Source organism: Bacillus rossius, chromosome 2 (genome assembly GCF_032445375.1).
Source record: "Bacillus rossius redtenbacheri isolate Brsri chromosome 2, Brsri_v3, whole genome shotgun sequence".
NCBI classification, from domain to species: domain Eukaryota; kingdom Metazoa; phylum Arthropoda; class Insecta; order Phasmatodea; family Bacillidae; genus Bacillus; species Bacillus rossius.
Genome location: NC_086331.1, coordinates 87,389,217 through 87,406,889, shown reverse-complemented (window position 1 = coordinate 87,406,889; position 17,673 = coordinate 87,389,217). Strand labels below are relative to the sequence as shown.

Genomic DNA, 17,673 nt, shown 5'->3' with positions numbered 1-17,673 from the left:
AGTGTTATAATGCTATAAAGTACAGTAAGAGATGTCCCACAGAATAGAAATTAACTATTTAATGTTTTTTTTAATTTTTAAGGAGTATTTAGTAGAGTATGGTTTAGGTATAAAAAATTAATAAAGATAATTTTAATTAAAGGTTCTTGAATAGGATATAATTTTTCCCCTATAAATCACAAAAAACATTAATGAACAAACATTTGTTGTTATTAAAGAGAAATTAGACCTTTCATTAAAAAAGTTAGAACATTCTTTAAAAAAATTATTTAAAAAATGTTTAATTTTTTTTATTACATAAACCATTTCATTTAAACCATGATTTAAACCATTGTAGTTTAAATCAGACGTTCAGATGTGCAGAGTTGCTGGACTTCAATTCTTTGATGCTATAACTTCACTGGTTCAACATGAGTGGCAGAAAGCGGGATATTGTATGGCTTTTATTTGAAGAAGTTAAGGAGTCAAAGGGTGTGACGACCAAATGTAAAAAACATAGCAACGAACTTGAGGGTCAAGTTATCAGAATGAAAAATCAACTCTAGAGAAAGCATCCAAATTTGTATTTTTGTTTAAAGCATTCAACAAAAACAATCTACAGTGATGTGATATGACCTGCAATCAGGGTTGGGACTTGACGTGTAAAAAATGGTTTTCTACACGGCATGTAAAATACATGTAAAAAAACATGTAATTAATGTAAAAAAAGTTAAATACGTAAAAATCATTTGTTGGCATTTTATATTTTTAATAATATTATTAAATGTGGCCTGGAGCCTGTTAATGTAGAATATAAGTCTTTCCACACATGTGGTGGCCAAAGCTTGACGTCAGCATGCAATTGATATGATTGTGGAAGGCAAGTAATGTATCATGTGTATTCTAGGAACATTGTTATCTTATCACTACATGGAAAGGCAAGAGGCGAGTATGGATGTCACACTCACATATCACCTGTCACACTCACATATCACCAGAGTTCCCAACCATATCATATTACAGTGACAGTGAGACAAACTTCCTCTTCTAGACCAAATTTGGCTAACAAGAAACAGATTCAGTGATGTAGCAGATGTTGTTATGTTAGCAAGACAAGTCCTTCTGTGGTGAGAATCTGAGATTTATTATAACTTCTAATAATGAATCATGGTGGCAGACCACTTCATAACATATATGGAGAACTTAGTTTTGTTCATATAAAAGTTGAAAATAAAAATTGTGCTAAATGCTGCTTCTGTGAAGTGATATTAAAAAAACACTGCAAAGGAGCATCTCAAAGCTCATAGAAGATCTGTTGTAGAAAAAATCCACAAGAGCCAACACTCGCAGAATGTTTCCGGCCCCGCTCTACACTCGAGATGTCAGTCGAAAATGAAGAGATGGTGGACAATCCTTTGCAGCAGGAGGACCTACAAACCAGCTGTTATGGAAGTTCAACATCACATTGAGGGCTGCGCGCACGTTCCCGGTGACTTTAAGGTGTTATGAATGGGCGCCACCACGTGTAAGGGCACGTGGACCCGGCTGAGTCTCGCTCTCAGGGCGTGACGTAGCCCAGGTGGGGACGAGTTACCAGCCCTTTCTACCCTATATAGATCCAGACCTGGCCCGCTCTAGGCGTCGGGCACGCCACACTCCTAGGCTAAGTAGGCTCACTCACCACGTGGTTAAATAAAGTACTCAGGTTTTACTTATATCCAGATTTAATTCCACGAATACGCCTCCCTCTACGCACGTTACACTTTAAACGGTTAAAAATCCTGAGGCACGAACCGACTTAGGTGAATGCATGGTCCACCCACGTGGCCATGCGATAAAGTATGCTTAGTACACAATGTATAAAAACTCGAATGAAATAATTAATTATTAATACAGTCCGCCGACCGAGAGCTGCCCCGAGGATTGACGGACGAAAAGGTTTAAGAATAATTAAAGATGCAGAATTACTTGATCGGTGGTTTACAACAGTTGAGATCCCTGGGGTGCTGGCGCGTCTGCTCTCGGTCGGTGATGAAGATGAACTGAACGAGAGCTGGCTCGTCTCGACTAACATGGCGCCCCCGCGCCAACACAATTACCGTTATTACATTCTGCGATTCCGTGCCCCGGCGAAAGTTAAGCAAATCATAGATTAACATTAAAAAATATATAAAAACTATTGGCAATTTAAAGTACATTAATATTTATGTAGTTATTGAGAATTTATATAAAAACATTCCTACCCTCGTCCAAGTCTGTGCCTATTTGGGTCCGCCCGGGCAACGTCTGTAGTTTTTTAAGTAACGTAATATTTAAATTAAAGAAATACATGAGTAAACTGCAACAGAACACTGGGGCAAAAAAAAATGAATGAAAAAGGGTTTACAATTCACATTAAAACTTAACACTTTAGGGGGTCGCCGCACTGCTTCTAAGCGCCCTCTTGCCGGGCTAGAAACACACGCACACACGCATGCACGAGCGGGAGGTTTGAATAGAGGGTGGTGGTGGGAGGAGAGGGGTGGTGACGGCGTGAGGCACATCGGGCTTAGGGAGGGCGTAGCCCCGGCCGACGTCAACATAATGACTTGGATAAGGAGTCTGCTGGTTCTGCTAGCCAACGTACAAAACGCTCCCTCAGCTCTACATCTGTAGATACAATAACAAGTTAATTTGACACTATAAATGCTTCTGAAAAAAAAGAAATTGACCTAGCTGTTGCTAAATTTGTTTTTGATTGCAACATTCCATTTAGTGTTGTGGATAGTATGCATTTTAAGGACATGCTGCAGAAATTGTGCCCTGCCTACCAATCCCGTGGGCGAAAAGTAATTTTTAACGAGACTACTTGATGACGTGTACAAGGAAGAATCTAAACATACACATGTTGAGCCTGACTCTGTTTTACTCATTGATGGGTGGAAAAATGAATCCAATAATACTAAAAATGTTGTTACAATGCTACACAATGTTCATGCAAGTACTGGAAAACCAAAAAGTTGGTTTTTGAAGGCTTTTGATCTTTCAGATGAGTCAGAGACAGTAAACAAACTATGTGAAATTGTAGAAGAGGCATCTGAAAAAGCTAAGACACTGTATAACACACATATATATTGTACTGTGTCTGATAATGCCAGTAACATGGTTAAAATGAGCAAATGCCATCAATTATGGCATTCTGCCTCTAACTCTCACACTGCAAATCTGTTGGCTAAGGACCTTCTACCAAAAATGTGTCTTCCATGGTAAATGAAGTTCTGAAAACATTCAAACATCCAGATCAGCTGCGCCAACTTTTGTCTTTTAGTGGTTCTAGGGTTTGTCTTGCAGTGGACAGTCGCTGGTGCTATCAACGAGATGTCTGTGCTTCTCTGAAAAGCAACATTACAGCAATGCGTAAAGTGGCAGCTAGCGATGAATTAGCCAAAATTTCACCACAAGTGAAATGTCTTTTATTTGATGAATATTTTCTTTCACAAATAAATGATACAATTGCGCTCTTAGATCCTGTAAGCCAGCTCATTAATGCTTGTCAAAAGTCAGACAGCAGTGTTGCTGATGCAGTAGAAATGTGGATGTCACTACAGTTACCTGATTGTCATAATGACAAACATCATCATCTTGAGAAGCGAAGAAAACAATCTCTAAATATATACAGCATGTCAGCAAATGTACTTCACCCACAATATCAAGGTCAGAATTTTAATGAAGAACACCACAACCAAGTGGAAGGCTTCATATTGAAAACTTTGGATGCAGAAGGTCTCTCAAGTTTTCAACAGTATCGGGAAAAGGCTGGAATATTTGCTGACCTTATCAACAAAGGCATTAAATGTCAAAAAACATTTTGGTTATTTGCAAAGAGGCACCATAAGCAACTAGCAGATTTGGCTAACAAATTACTAAACATTCCAGCATCATCTGCGCGATTGGAGAGAGTTTTTTTCCAACTGGTCATTTGTCCATAATGCCAACAGGAATCGCCTTTCATTTGAGAAATCAAAAAAACTAGTGCAGGTTTATTACTCTCTTAAAATGAAAGATCAAGCGTGTAATGATTATTGACTACCCTTAGTCAATGTAGTGAAGTGGTCACTTTGTTAATTTATAATTAGTGAATGTTGGAATTTTAAACATATTTTTATTACCATAAAAGAAGCTATTTTGATTTGAAGCAACTTATTACTTATCATTATTGTGTTGTGTTTACAAAAGTTAAAATAGTTTACCATCAAAAGTTATTCAGAAAACTGTTATTTCCTGCATAGAGTGAGGTGTAGTGAGAAATTCTGTGTTATCATATCAAGGAAAGAGATTTAGCATAGCATAACACTGATCAAACAAGTAAAAGTTAAAGGTGGAAAAAAACACCTTTTCATAAACACATTTAAAACTGATTAACATAATTTAAAAAATCATGTAGTATGTGTAGATAGTGAAATATATGTCTGAAGAGTACATACAGTACATGTATGACTAAGTTGTGTTTGTATATGAATAACTGAATTCAATTTGCACTAATTAAATGTGTTGTTTAGTATGTAAAACCTTAACAGAAATATTATTTGAAGTAATGTTCTTTTTTGTCTCAAACATTGATTTTAATGTTAGTTAATTACACCATGAAAAAAATTGTTTTTTACATTACGTATTTTACATGTAAATTACGTGTAAAATACTTACAGGTAATTTACTCACCCAACCCTGCCTGCAATACAAACACAGGAAAGAACAAGTTAATTTTTTTTTAACTGATAAACCACAAGACCAAAGGGAAAAGAGTGTGTGTGTTTTCTTTAAGCATTTATTAATGACATTTAGGTTTGGCGAGTTTATTGTTATACACACTGTAGTACTGTCACAGTTTTTCTTTTCTTTTAGTATTTTAACAATATATTTGTGCAAACTCTTTGGTAGGTATTGGAATCATCAGTGGATAAATGGATTTAATAAAACACACACATGCACACATATGCATAGTTTGATTGTGGTGAGAGCCAAAATAATTAACACAATATAAAAACCTGGTTTAAACCAAAAAACCTGGTTTAAACCAAAAAAACCTGGTTGTTAGGTTTTTTAAAAATAAACCTGGTTTTTTTTTCCAACCCTGCTTCATGAGAGACTAAATATGTAATCTAAATAGGGACCCCAAAAAAAAAGATTGAAGCACCAAACTTAAAAAATGTGATGCAATTTAGTGTTAACATTATTAATGAAATTTCTACATATTTGAGGAAACTCCAATTTATCTGTGAAATAAAGCTATTTTTTTTGTATGTTTATTTTTACCATTTCTGAAAGCCTAACATGGTAGTACATTATAGATTTGTAATTCAGGACATTAATTTTGAAATAGGATTTGTTTTCTAAAACTGGATGGCACAAACGTGATACGTGTGCTATGCATTGAAACACATCTTTTTGTATTTATATCTTTTGTTCTTTTGTGAAAAAGCAAGATGGGTTTGTTTACATGTGAAACTACTACATATTTTATATATGTACCTGGTTCTATGCTATCCTTTTGGAATGTGATATGATACATGTTATTTCTCAAGATAATAAAATTTTTGCGTGCAAGAAAGTATCGGAAAAATTGAAAATTAATTCTAAACTAACCTTTGTTTACAAAATAAACCACTGCATATTATATTTATACCTGGTTTTACTCTACATTTTTGTTTGGCACGTGGCATAACACTTTAAAGTCTAGTCGTTTAAGCAAAAAAAAAGTATGTGTATATGTGTGTATGTGATATATATATATATATATAAATAAATTAGGAATGGGTCGGTACTGGTTCTCAGTTCTCGGTTCCTACGGTTCTCAACATTTTAACCAGCACCGAGAACCGCAGCTAAAATGTCGGTGCCGGTACCGGTACCGGCAGTATAGCAAAACCCTTTACGAAAATATTCCTTCACTACAACTTAACTGCAGCATGAAATGGCTCAACTCACATCCAATCCACATATGAATTATTTTTTTGGACTTCTGTGGAATAATATTCATCTCTAACTAAGTATTAAATAAATTACACTTGAAAATATTTAATGTTTTCGTCACATCTGTAAACAAAGTATGTTTTACAATCAAAACATAACAGTTGAAGGTGCCATAGGTGTAGTTCATAGATGTGTGCAACTTTAAAACGTGCCTCAGCAGAGATGTGAGAACAGAAAGATGCCATGTTTGTTTTAATTTGTTTTTAAAAATAGGCAGTTAATTGAGTCGTTGACACGTAATTGTGACTGGCGTATAAAGAACAATTAAAAGTGCAAATTCCACAGAATATTTGTTTAATAGAATTAATGATTGATTTAAAATTTTCCTTAATAATTTTCGGCATTTTAAAATTTTATGCATTTTTTTTTTTTTTTTGGAGTACTTTGGAGTTTAAGTTCACTGCATGTGCAGCCATCTAGCGTAATGGCTAGTAACTTTCTCTTTTAGGTACACGTGATTGCTTTGAAGGAGGAAGTTTTTTTTTATATAGTAAAGTGACTGGTCATACGAAATGCTTGTTGATACTTGTACAGTATAATTATTCTGTCCAAATAGAGCAAATTGTGTAAGAAATGGCATCAGAAGTGTGGCAGTAATTTACTGTTGACTGTGCAAACAAACTGATTTCAATGTAGGCAATAAGTTTGATTGACAATTTAATATTTTAATTCTTTGAAAGTTCACCATCATTGTATTTATTTCCATTATTGTAACATTTTCTTTTTATTCCTATGTTTTAAAGGAGGGTGTATGTATAATTATTGAAGTAATTACTAGATTAATATAGTAAATTTTAGTTTTATTAAGTGTTCTCTATATTATTTCGAATTTATTTTTTTATTAATACGTATTACATTTTTAAAAGGTTGGTGTGTTTACTGTAGCTTGAAAACTATTCTAAACCTTTTAATTTGCTTTGATAGCTTCTTTAAAGACTGAAACATTATGCTAATGCATTTCTTTGTAAGCATTACAATAAAAAACATTGAGGACAGAACAATACAAACAAATTACTATTTTCAGTGTTATAAACAGTAAATTGTTGAAGATGTAAGTCTGGATACAGGCTTTTTAGTGCTTTTTTTGTAGCCAAAACAATAAATAGTTTATTACAAAACACCTCATAAATAATGCGTGAATAATATTTATTTTATTATTTAAGTCAGAACCGAGAACCAATTTTTAAGAACCGGTACCGAACCGAGAACCGGGAAAAAACAGGAATTGACACAACACTTATATATAACTGAAATAATTTTGTTTACACTTTGTGTTTTAGTAATATTATAGTTTAGATGGCCAAGATATAATTTTATAGTATAAAGTCATCTGCCCTGTATTATATAAATTTTACCTGTCTCTTTGTTTACATTCAATTTAATTCATTTTATAACATCTAAAAACATAAACAGTTTGTATGTTCAGCCCTGTTTATGTTTATGCCAGATGATAGGAGTTGTGCTGCTTTATTTTGTAATTAACATTTTCTTTGCATGATTCAACAGTAACTATGTTAGTTTGTTGGTGAATTTTATGATAGCTATAGAGATGTAGACCTAATTATTTAAAGAGATTTTTGGTGATAGTGTCGTTACTTAAAACCGTTGCTACAAAATTAAAAAATCTATGTTTTGATGTGTGGATACAGAATAAAAATTGTAGGGCATAAAAAAAACATATTTACCATTTTTCAGAAATAATTACTTTTTAAAATAGATTTTAGGTTGTTGTGTTGATTTTTCACACTATTATTGTGTTTTGACACAAAATTTTTGCACTGCTTTTGACTTATTTTAACACTGCTTTTGGTCAGTTTTATTAACTTTTTTTGGGTCCTTATCTTCAAATGACTGTAACAACTAATAATGGGGTTTATATGTTTATTAGCAAACTTGTGAGTTGGTTTCCATTTCATAAAATCTAAGCCTTTGTGGTAAATGATTGCAATAACAGCTTTATGAAAAATTCAACGCCAGTTTCACCATATAGATCCACCTTAGAATTCCTGCATTAGCAAATACAGATGTGGTTCTTTAAGTTTTAATATTGAATTAATATATTCTCTATTTAGGCTTCACTGAAGTTGGCACATATCTGCCAATAAATTATTCTCATGAAACTAGAATTTCTTAAGTATTTCTTGGTAACCATGTTATCTTATAGTGCATTGTTTTTATCCCAAAACATTGAAGTAATAATGATATTCTCAATGCTGTGTCAAGTAATATTAAATCATTTATTTTTACCACTTTTTTCAAGATCTACTAGTTATTTTATTTCTGGTTTGGGTACTAGTTATACTTGAATGAGATTGTAAAATCATGAATGCTTTACCTAATTCAAAGAATATTCTTGCAGAAAATACAATAAGAATTTAGAGATAAACTACACTCACTGAAACAAAGTTAACTTAAAAGTAAAGTAAAAGGTAGTTGTTTACTTAAGTTTATTTGCAGAAAGGCTTATATTGGTAATAAGGGCTGAGAGTAATTTTTACACTGGCAATAGTGCTCATAAATTAATATTACACATGATGGAATTTGGGCTTATCGATCTCACTTTACTACCAAGGTCTCTATTGTCATGATTTTGTGCAATACTCTCTTTATTTCCACCATTGTCTCTCTCTTTATACATAAAATGCTCATACAAAAAATGCTTTCGTTTACATGGCTGCTTTAGGCTGGTCAGCACTTATAACACCTACCAACTATAAAAAATGTATTAAAATAGGCCCTTCAGTGCATTAACATTATGCACTGTACACTAAGTAATTTTCCAAGTAATTAATTAAATATATGTAAGGAACTTTAAACGTTGTTTTACAACCGTATCCAACGTATTACAACATTGCTGTGAGCTTGTTTTTTCCTCGGGGAACTTCCATTTATTCAACCAATTAATTCTCGTCCAATCACCTCTCATTGTCTCTAATGTTTACAACATTTTAAGCTCTACTCATTCAACCTAGTGCACATGACAATGTAATGTATGATTTATGTTTGTTCTATTTCTATGGTTTGTCATTTTTCCATACCCTAAAGAAATACCAAAAATTTTCAATGAAATAAAATATATTTACATAATTTAGTAATGACTTAATATAGAATTTAATGAAATATGCTTATTCTTGGACAATATTGTTTGCTGTGACTAGATTCAGCAAGTTCAAGCAGCTTTACGCGAGAGTGAAGGAATCACACTGGATCTCAGCATCAAAAAATCTCGTGAGTGTAGTGCGAGCCCAGCATCTTCACATGGCCATGATTCTTCTCCTGTGGTTCCTCGTGAAGAGTCGCCATATCAGCAGCCTCTCCAGCACCATCTTCCACAATGTGACTCTCCGTTACCACCTCATCCGCACCACACTATTCCCCCTCCAGCTCATAGCAAAGGTGGTCCGTCTGTTCATCCACCACCACCACCTCCACCACCCCCACCAGCTCCTCCGCCACCACCATCCGCACAGCCACCGCCACAACAGCAGCAGCAGCAGCCGCCACCACAGCAGCAACAGCAGCATCAGCAGCATCAGCAGCATCAGCAGCATCAACAGCAATCTTCTGTGGCAGCACATAGAACAAGTTCAATGGCCGCAGACCCCAGCTACTTCTCTCATCCAGTAGGTATTATAATGTAATTTTGGTTTAATTCTAGTGTCATCATTTCATCTTGAAAACTGCATAGATAGGAGTTTTATTAGTAACTGAATGCTAATCCTTTCATTCAAATTACTTCATCGAACTAGTTTTTAGTCCATTTTTTAGGATAAAAGTTTTATGAGAATACCTTCCTTTTCTGTCTGTGTATGTGTTTGTCTATTAACTTTGCTCTGTCATGATTAATATCTATGAAATATCCTATTTATTTGAATCTTCTTTTTCTGATTTTTCTTTACACATTGGCCAAAATGCTTTGAAAACACAGGAACTTTTATTGAATATTAAGTGACACATTTTTCAATATCTGGCAAAAATGTTTATTGTACACCAATCCCTCACTTAGCACTAATTCAAATTGCGCGAATTCATTTACCGCAATGTTAATTTTACTCCCCCAGTCTTGAATAGCACGTCTGTAAATTTCAGTTAGCACAAAATCGTCACAGGCAAAAAAAAAAGTCGAGCATGATGCCACGAAGTCTGCTTCAACTCAGTAAATTACAGATGTACTGTGGTATACAGTTAGCTGTATGAGGGGGAAGAGATGCATGTGCAGGTTTTGACTTTGCTATTGGCTGTTGTACAAACATCAGCTATGGCAAGTTCAGTTGCAGCTTTGGAGTGTAAAGGACCAAATGTTTTTACGTCTACGCATATGCCGCCGGGCCGTACCATTGTCGCCCGGCCACAGACCGAGCCATGATGAACTTCAGTCTAGTCAGTGGCAGGGAACTCGCACGCACAAACACAAAGCAAAGTGTGCACATTCGTCTGCCAGTAACTGTACATGCGCAAGCACCTGCAGTTGGATTCATATTGGCATGGCTTCCAAGTGAGAGCATAATGCATCGTGTTTAAGTACTGAAGACAAAACTAGAAGTATTACAGCATTCAGAATGTTATGTCAGAATGTAATGAAGGCCACATGTGTTGGTTGCACTTAAGTTTTAAGCAATTCAATTCTGTGGAAATTTGTACAAAATAAGAACTCTTATGAAATGTTTATATAAGTCAGATGCTGTTCTTGCACTAGCTGGAATATATTTGACATCAGATACTGGAACAGAAATGAACAGATGATTTACATGGAATGGTTGTTAAATAAATGGTGCAATGAAAAAAAAAAATCATGGGCCTGACATGATTGGTGTGAACCAAGCAGTGATAGGAGAGAAAGAACTTTAATTTTTGAAAAATTAAAATGTAAATATCCGGAGAATAATATATGTTTCAGTGCCAGAATAGGATAGTTTAGAAAGTTTGTGAGGAGGTACTTGACATGAGTTGAAAGTCATGCCCGGGCGGGCAAGCCAACCAGCCGACTGACCATAACTACATAACCACCTATCTCCCGTTTGGCCTGCTGGATTTCAAATAGTTTGTAATTGGCTCTCACTATTTTAAAGTTTGGCCGCACTTGCAACAGTGCAATTTATATTATCTGAATACTTAACTTAAGTCAATGCCTAGTGGTTTCTTTCAGCCAGTAAGGCATTAATTTAAAAAATTTGTTGTCATTACATATGTTGTCAGTTGGCATATGTATAAGGGAGACTGTGTTAAGGTATGTTCACTTGGCACCCAGAATTACTGTCAAACCTCTATCTATCGAATTCGCATGTATCGATTGTCTGTGTTTATCGTATACTTTCTACGGTCCCGGAAAAATTGCCATACAACTAAGGTTAAAAAAGTCCGCTTGTACCGATGTTCGAATTATCGTTTTGTCCGCATTGATCGTACAAAATATGTGGTCCCGTCACTATAAATTATAATAGATGATCGTTTAACCATAAAGATTTTGCAGAAATAACCATTTCTTTGAAAGAAACCATCCTTAAACAGTAACGATAGTATATAGAAATAGTAATAATTACCTTAAATCTGCAGCCATTTTTTAATAGCAACAAGTGAACTGTCAACAAACAGTAGTGGTACCATATTTCTGTAAAATCGACTCGTCACGAAACGTTGCCACACTTCGACTTGTATTTATGTACAAAACTTTTTCATGTTGGCTAAAATGGTAACGTAAAAAACAAAACATTTTATACCGTACGTATATAAAATCACGTCAAGAATAAATATGTCCTTTATTATGACTGAGCTTTGAGACGTCTTGTTTTTAAACCTCACAAGATAAAATAAGCGGAGTCTTGGTAACTGTTTTATACGTATTTTATAATTTCGAAAGTACGGTATTTTACAGTTGACGCATATTTTTTAAACCAACCATTTATTTCTGGGGATCGTAAATAATTAATTAGTGGTATCAAGACATCAAGATGAACGTAAACTTGACCATGTATCGGCAGCGAGAAAACTGGTGCGTATACCAATAAACTGGTATTAGAACTGTGTAACCCTTCTTCCTCCTTAATTGGAAGAGGGGTTGCGTCCCCGACTCACTCTGGGCGCGAAGGGAAAAAATAAATATTAAAACCAGGCATAAAAAGCTAAACAATATAAATTCCCCACACCACTGCCTAGGGGTCAGGCCAAAAACTTCAAAGGATATAATAGCAGAGTAACCATTAAACAAACAAGAGGCAAGACTTTGGACGTATGTTATTAAAAAATAGAAATTCGCAAAAATAGTATTTACTATACATAACCATACAAGCTTAGTTACAAAAGCTGACGTTAATAATGGCAGCATCTTATCCCCATTTGCGATACTAACAATAACCTTTAAAAAAACGTAAAAATATAAATACTGATAACAACAAGTATAAAAATATATATAAGGGCGTGAGGCGTGGCCACTATAAAATATCAAAATTTACTGACTGCCCTAATACCAAAAATCAAAAAAGACAATCAATACATATATATAAAAATTCTACAATAATAAAACTGAAGTACAAAAAAATTTATTTAAATAAAGTTCTTAAACTCTCAATCAACGGTTTAGTCTTTCTTCAGATGTTCGTTGCTAAAGACTTGCCAAAAAACAAAGTTAATATCCTAGGCAGGCGCTGGCTTCCTGACCTTCCTCACCAACTCCAGAGTCTAATGCCACGCCGGGCCATAGGTACGAATTCACAAAGGCGTGAACGATGATCAAAAAATAATTATCTTATTTTTAAGGGAAATGTAGCAAAATCCCTTCACGTAACATAACTATGTTACCACAGAAGTATTTATCATATACTTCAAACAAAGTCTTACTTCTTTATTAACTTGCCAATGATTTCATAAAAACGTAGAATGGCCGCACCAACGAAAATCAGACTGCGCATGTAGTGCAATATCAATCGCATACTTTTAATAATACTGCACAAGCTGATTATATTAGCTAAAGCCAACTTTAAGTATGCAAATTCCGAAGACAAAGTCTCAAAAACAAATTGCAAAATGTTCGTTTCTCCCAAACAGGCAAACGGGCGACCTTTTTAAAAAATCCCACACTGGAACAACGTGTGAAACAAATGGGCCTCTTCACCAAACAGGCTAATAAAAGTTCCGTCCAAATAAAATTTAGTATGGGAAAATACACAGTTCACTAGGTTTGCCAAAAACCAGTGCAGCACCACGAGGGTAAAAATCAAAATCGCGGCCTCTCTTTACCTTGATTACTTCTGTATCACAGGGCAATCCATTGCCCTGCCACCCAGCGTGGATCCTCCATCCCAATCCTCTTCGTCGCCCGTTGCCGTCCGGCACACCAGTCCGCACCGTCACATCACTCTCTCCTCCACGGTCGCTGGCCACCCACTTCCCGCGGCCCCAGCTGATTTCCCATTCCCGGCAAGCCGAATGTCTGACGTCATCAGCCAACCGCCAGGCGCTCGCCAAGTGGTAATTACGTGAAACACAATTGATATTCTTAAGCTTATAATCCATAGCTACCAAAAGGCGTATAACTAAATAACAGAAACAAATATAATTAAAAAATTACAGATAAATTAACAATAATTAAAAAAAAGGCATAAAAATACGTGAAATAAAAAACCATATAAAACTAGAGACCAGCAACAAAAATAAATTACAAGTAAAAATGTGGCCCTGCCGGCCACAACTGGACAAAACTGGTACATGGGAGGTGGAGCTTATATTTTTTTCCACTAAGCTCGCATCTATTGGCTGGCTGCTGATGGAAGGTCACAAGTCTGGGCGGATGGTTGAGTAAGTTATACTGGGCATGCGCAGCTCAGAGAACAGAGAGAGCCAGCCAGCGGCTACGCCGTAACAACAGCTGATAGAGTACAATGACCTTTTTCCGCGCATGGCGCGCTATTGACGGTAAATTTACATCAATTTGCAGCCTTTTTTTTTTATATATTTTTACTGTTGCGCAATGCGTATGTGTAATGTAGCCCGTATTTGTTCTGAACGCTGCAGGATGCGACTCTATTTTAATTAACTTTAACGTATTTCTTACAATTTTTCATATTTTTAAACTTTTTTTTTTTAAAATCTGTACGTACGACCGAGGTGTACGTACGAACCGTGGGCCGTACGAGCGAGGTTTTACTGTAGTTGAGAACACTTGATGAACGAATTAGGATTATTGAATAACTTGAAATTGAATTGTAGGTCTGTTGTGCATAGGCTGTATTTTTACTTTTTTTAAGTGTAAATTGAATTAATTAAAATGCTTCCATTTTTTTTTTTTTTTTCAATTGATTAAACTTTAATGACAAGTTACTGATATATTTCTGACACTAATTTTGAGGTTGAAATATTTTTTTCAAAACCTAAGAGTGAAGTCCACATCTATTGAATGTCCGCATCTACTGAATTTTTTTTGTTGGTCCCCTGAAAAACGATAGATAGAGGTTTGACTGTATTATCAGAAGTTGATTCCAAGTGCTCAGATTAGCTCTTGCAATCATCCTCCTCTCATCCTCTACCATGCCTTTTTTTTTTTTTTGCCCGAGTCCCTGTAATCCTTATCTCGACAGCTCAGGCCCTTGTATTCTCTCCCCCACGGCTTGACTGGACTTGGCCTTACGCTGAATGTGAGCAAAAAAATAGTAGCTGAGGGACTTTGTCCATTAACTAGGATATATTTTTTTTAAACTTCTCACTTATTTTTACTTTATTTTATTGACTTATTTTATGTGGCGAAGTTAAGGCAGTGTCTGAATTCGCCCTGTTTGACAATTTTTTTCATTTGCTATTTTGTTTATTTCAATGATTAAAATTTTTTTCCCCCGCTACATGTTCCAAAATATTTTTGTTAGGATTCACTAAAATTTTATATTTGGAATTGTGCATCAGCAATGTGTAATATATATGTATATAAACCTGCCCCTTGAAGTAACATCCTAATTTGTTCCAAGAAAACAGAGCGCTAATCAAAACAATGTTATTTAATTTTTTTTTTTCATATAGTGTATTTTAATGTCAGTTTGCTTGCTGACTACCATTTTATAAGACGCTTTTCCCACTAAAATCAGCTGACAGGACTAATATATGTATACCGTGTTTTATCGCATAATGGTCGCACGGGCGTAATCGTCGCAACCATATTTTAGGCTGTCAAAATTGGGATAAAAATCTTCTCCCGCTAGTAGATGCCGAGCGCTTTGTGTAGGTATCTTTTCCGTATAAAATGATGTATTTTATAGTAGAAATCTAATATTTATTCGGTCATTACCACTTACTTAATAAATTAACGGAAAAATACGAAGTGGTTTGATGTGTAAATTTTCTTATAAAAAAGTTTTTAAACCTTATTTCCTTTATCTGATCGTCTGCGTCGCCGCGGTTTAGGTATAAGCTAAAATTTAATTTCGGTCATTACCACTTATTTATTTAATTAATGGAAATACAAAGTTGTCTGATGTGTAAATTTTCTTTTAAAGACGTTTTTAAACGGTATTTCCTTTATCTGATTGTCTGCGTTACCGCGGCGTACCGCTTATATAAAAGTGTAGCCAGCGCATAATTCATGTTTGGTTATGTTGCTTCCCGTATAGAGCGCGCGCACGTAGTCGAATATCGATATCTCGCCGATTGGATGCAATGCGCGCTCTCTGTCAGGTGCCGAGTTAACTACATTTGATAGCCCGCATTCTTTCGTGGCAAGTGTGTACTACGACACGTTCATTCACGTCAGATTCAAGTGGCTTGCGTTCGCGTTAGAGTTTTGGTTTTTCTATTTAAAGTTGAAGAAAGGTTTTTGTTTAAGGAATTATTGATATAGATTGTTTGGCGTATACTCCACCTTTTTTTAAATAAACCTACTTTCCATGAACGGGTTTTGTTTTTATGAATAACTTTACCTAACAAAAAAATTTTTTCCCGCATAATCGACGCACCCCTACTTTTCAAACTTGAGTTTAGAATAAAATGTGCAACGATTATACGAGAAAACACGGTAAATACATTTGAAGTACATTTAAAGAAAAGTTTCAATAACATTTGATTTTGAGATTAAATAACCTAAGATTAAATTGCAGTGTGGAAAAATTAATAGATTGTATTATTTTCATAACAGGAGTAGGTGCTAACAACATTTCTGAATTAAAAAATCATATCTAATTTTATAAATATAGAAGATATATTTCAGTTACTTGATTTTAAAAAGCTTAAATAAAGTTATCTATTATTAAAAAGATTGTTTAACGTGTTAACATAATTCCTGACTCTGTTGTTTACTTAATTCATGTCTGCCATGATTTGCCACTAGAACATCCTAGAAAGTGCGAGGTACACTAGCCCTGAGAGCTTCTGGCTTTTCTCGCCAGAGCAACTGCTGACATGCAAGATGGTATAATATAAACATTGGGTGAACACTTGGGCATCTGATATATTTCTGCGTTATATAAACCAACCAGTTAACTATATTAAATGGGCTAAAGTAAATATGCAATGTTGCATTGTATTTTGTTACGTGTGCTCCCGCATTACGTACATGTTTTGAATTAGCTGTCTTGTTAGACAAATTGCCGACATTAAAAGATTGTGATCCAGTTAACATAGTTAAATTTTTGTAGGCAATTGAGGAAATTGCGGAATTAAATATTTTGACCTTTAACGCCCTGTATGGTTTGTTGGTCTGCCGAGTGCCTTCTGAATTATGCCATATAATTTTAAGAGGTCAACAGAATGGGTTAAAATGGGCTGACATGAAAAAGGATATCATTAACATAAACACGAATGTGAAAATACGCGAGGACCTAAGTAACTTGTTCATGTGCAGGCTCAGAAAGAGGGAGAAACAGGCCTTAGTTTCGTGACTAATGTGGCTAGGTATGAACGTGTCTTAGGGAATCACTACTCAGAACGCGAATTAGTTGAGCTCATAATAGATAATCTGCGTGATCAGTTAAGAACGTACTGTTTGGTTAATCAACCTGATAGTGTGGAAAACTTAAAAAGGGAGATTGTGAAGGTTGATAAAAGGGTCTGGACTCGTGGTGTTGAAATTAGTGTCCCTATTACTAAAGATAGTGATCAATGGTATAGTGGAAGGAAGTGTTCACTCTGTGGGAAGGGCAATCATGTGTTACGTAATTGCTTTTACAGAGATAAAAACAAAGCCACCGAGGAGTCAGGGAATTATCGACCAGTGGATGGAAATAGGAAGCAACGAGTTTGCTTTTCGTTTGGGACGGAAGGTCGCTTGAAGTATGACTGTCCCAGACGACAATAACTATGACCCTATTATGACTTGTTGTGTTTTGTTTATTGTGTTGCAGTTTGACATGTAAAATGACATTAATAACATGAGCCTTGAACATTTTTTTTTTTGTGTGTCTATGTAAACTCGACTGGTGTGTTCAAGTTCCTGAATTGTGATTAGTTCCTAGTTTAGTGTTTAGAGTGGGACAGAGGAGTGACTGGACACCAAGCTTCTGACTCATTCGAAAGGCTAGCTTTCGAACATTCAAGGCGGGGAGATATGTTACGTGTGCTCCCGCACTATGTACATGATTACGTCTACACGGCACCTAAGCGCACGCCCGATGCTACCCGGTGAACAGAGATTGCAGTGCGCTGTGCGTCAAACATCGGAGCCGCTCGGAAATGCTCGGCGGACTTCGTGTGGCGGGCTATGAACTGGACATC

The 17,673-nt window shown here is 35.4% G+C and overlaps 1 protein-coding gene across 6 annotated transcripts in view; it reads left to right on the top strand.

Annotated features, from left to right (window-relative positions):
* LOC134529436 (nuclear receptor corepressor 2) overlaps nucleotides 1-17,673 on the top strand; it is a 407,697-nt gene that overhangs the window by 341,850 nt on the left and 48,174 nt on the right. For all 6 annotated transcript variants that reach the window (XM_063363527.1, XM_063363531.1, XM_063363526.1 and 3 more), the window contains one exon: nucleotides 9,147-9,611. In XM_063363527.1, coding sequence (XP_063219597.1) covers nucleotides 9,147-9,611 — 465 coding nt within the window. The remainder of the gene's footprint in view (nucleotides 1-9,146; nucleotides 9,612-17,673) is intronic.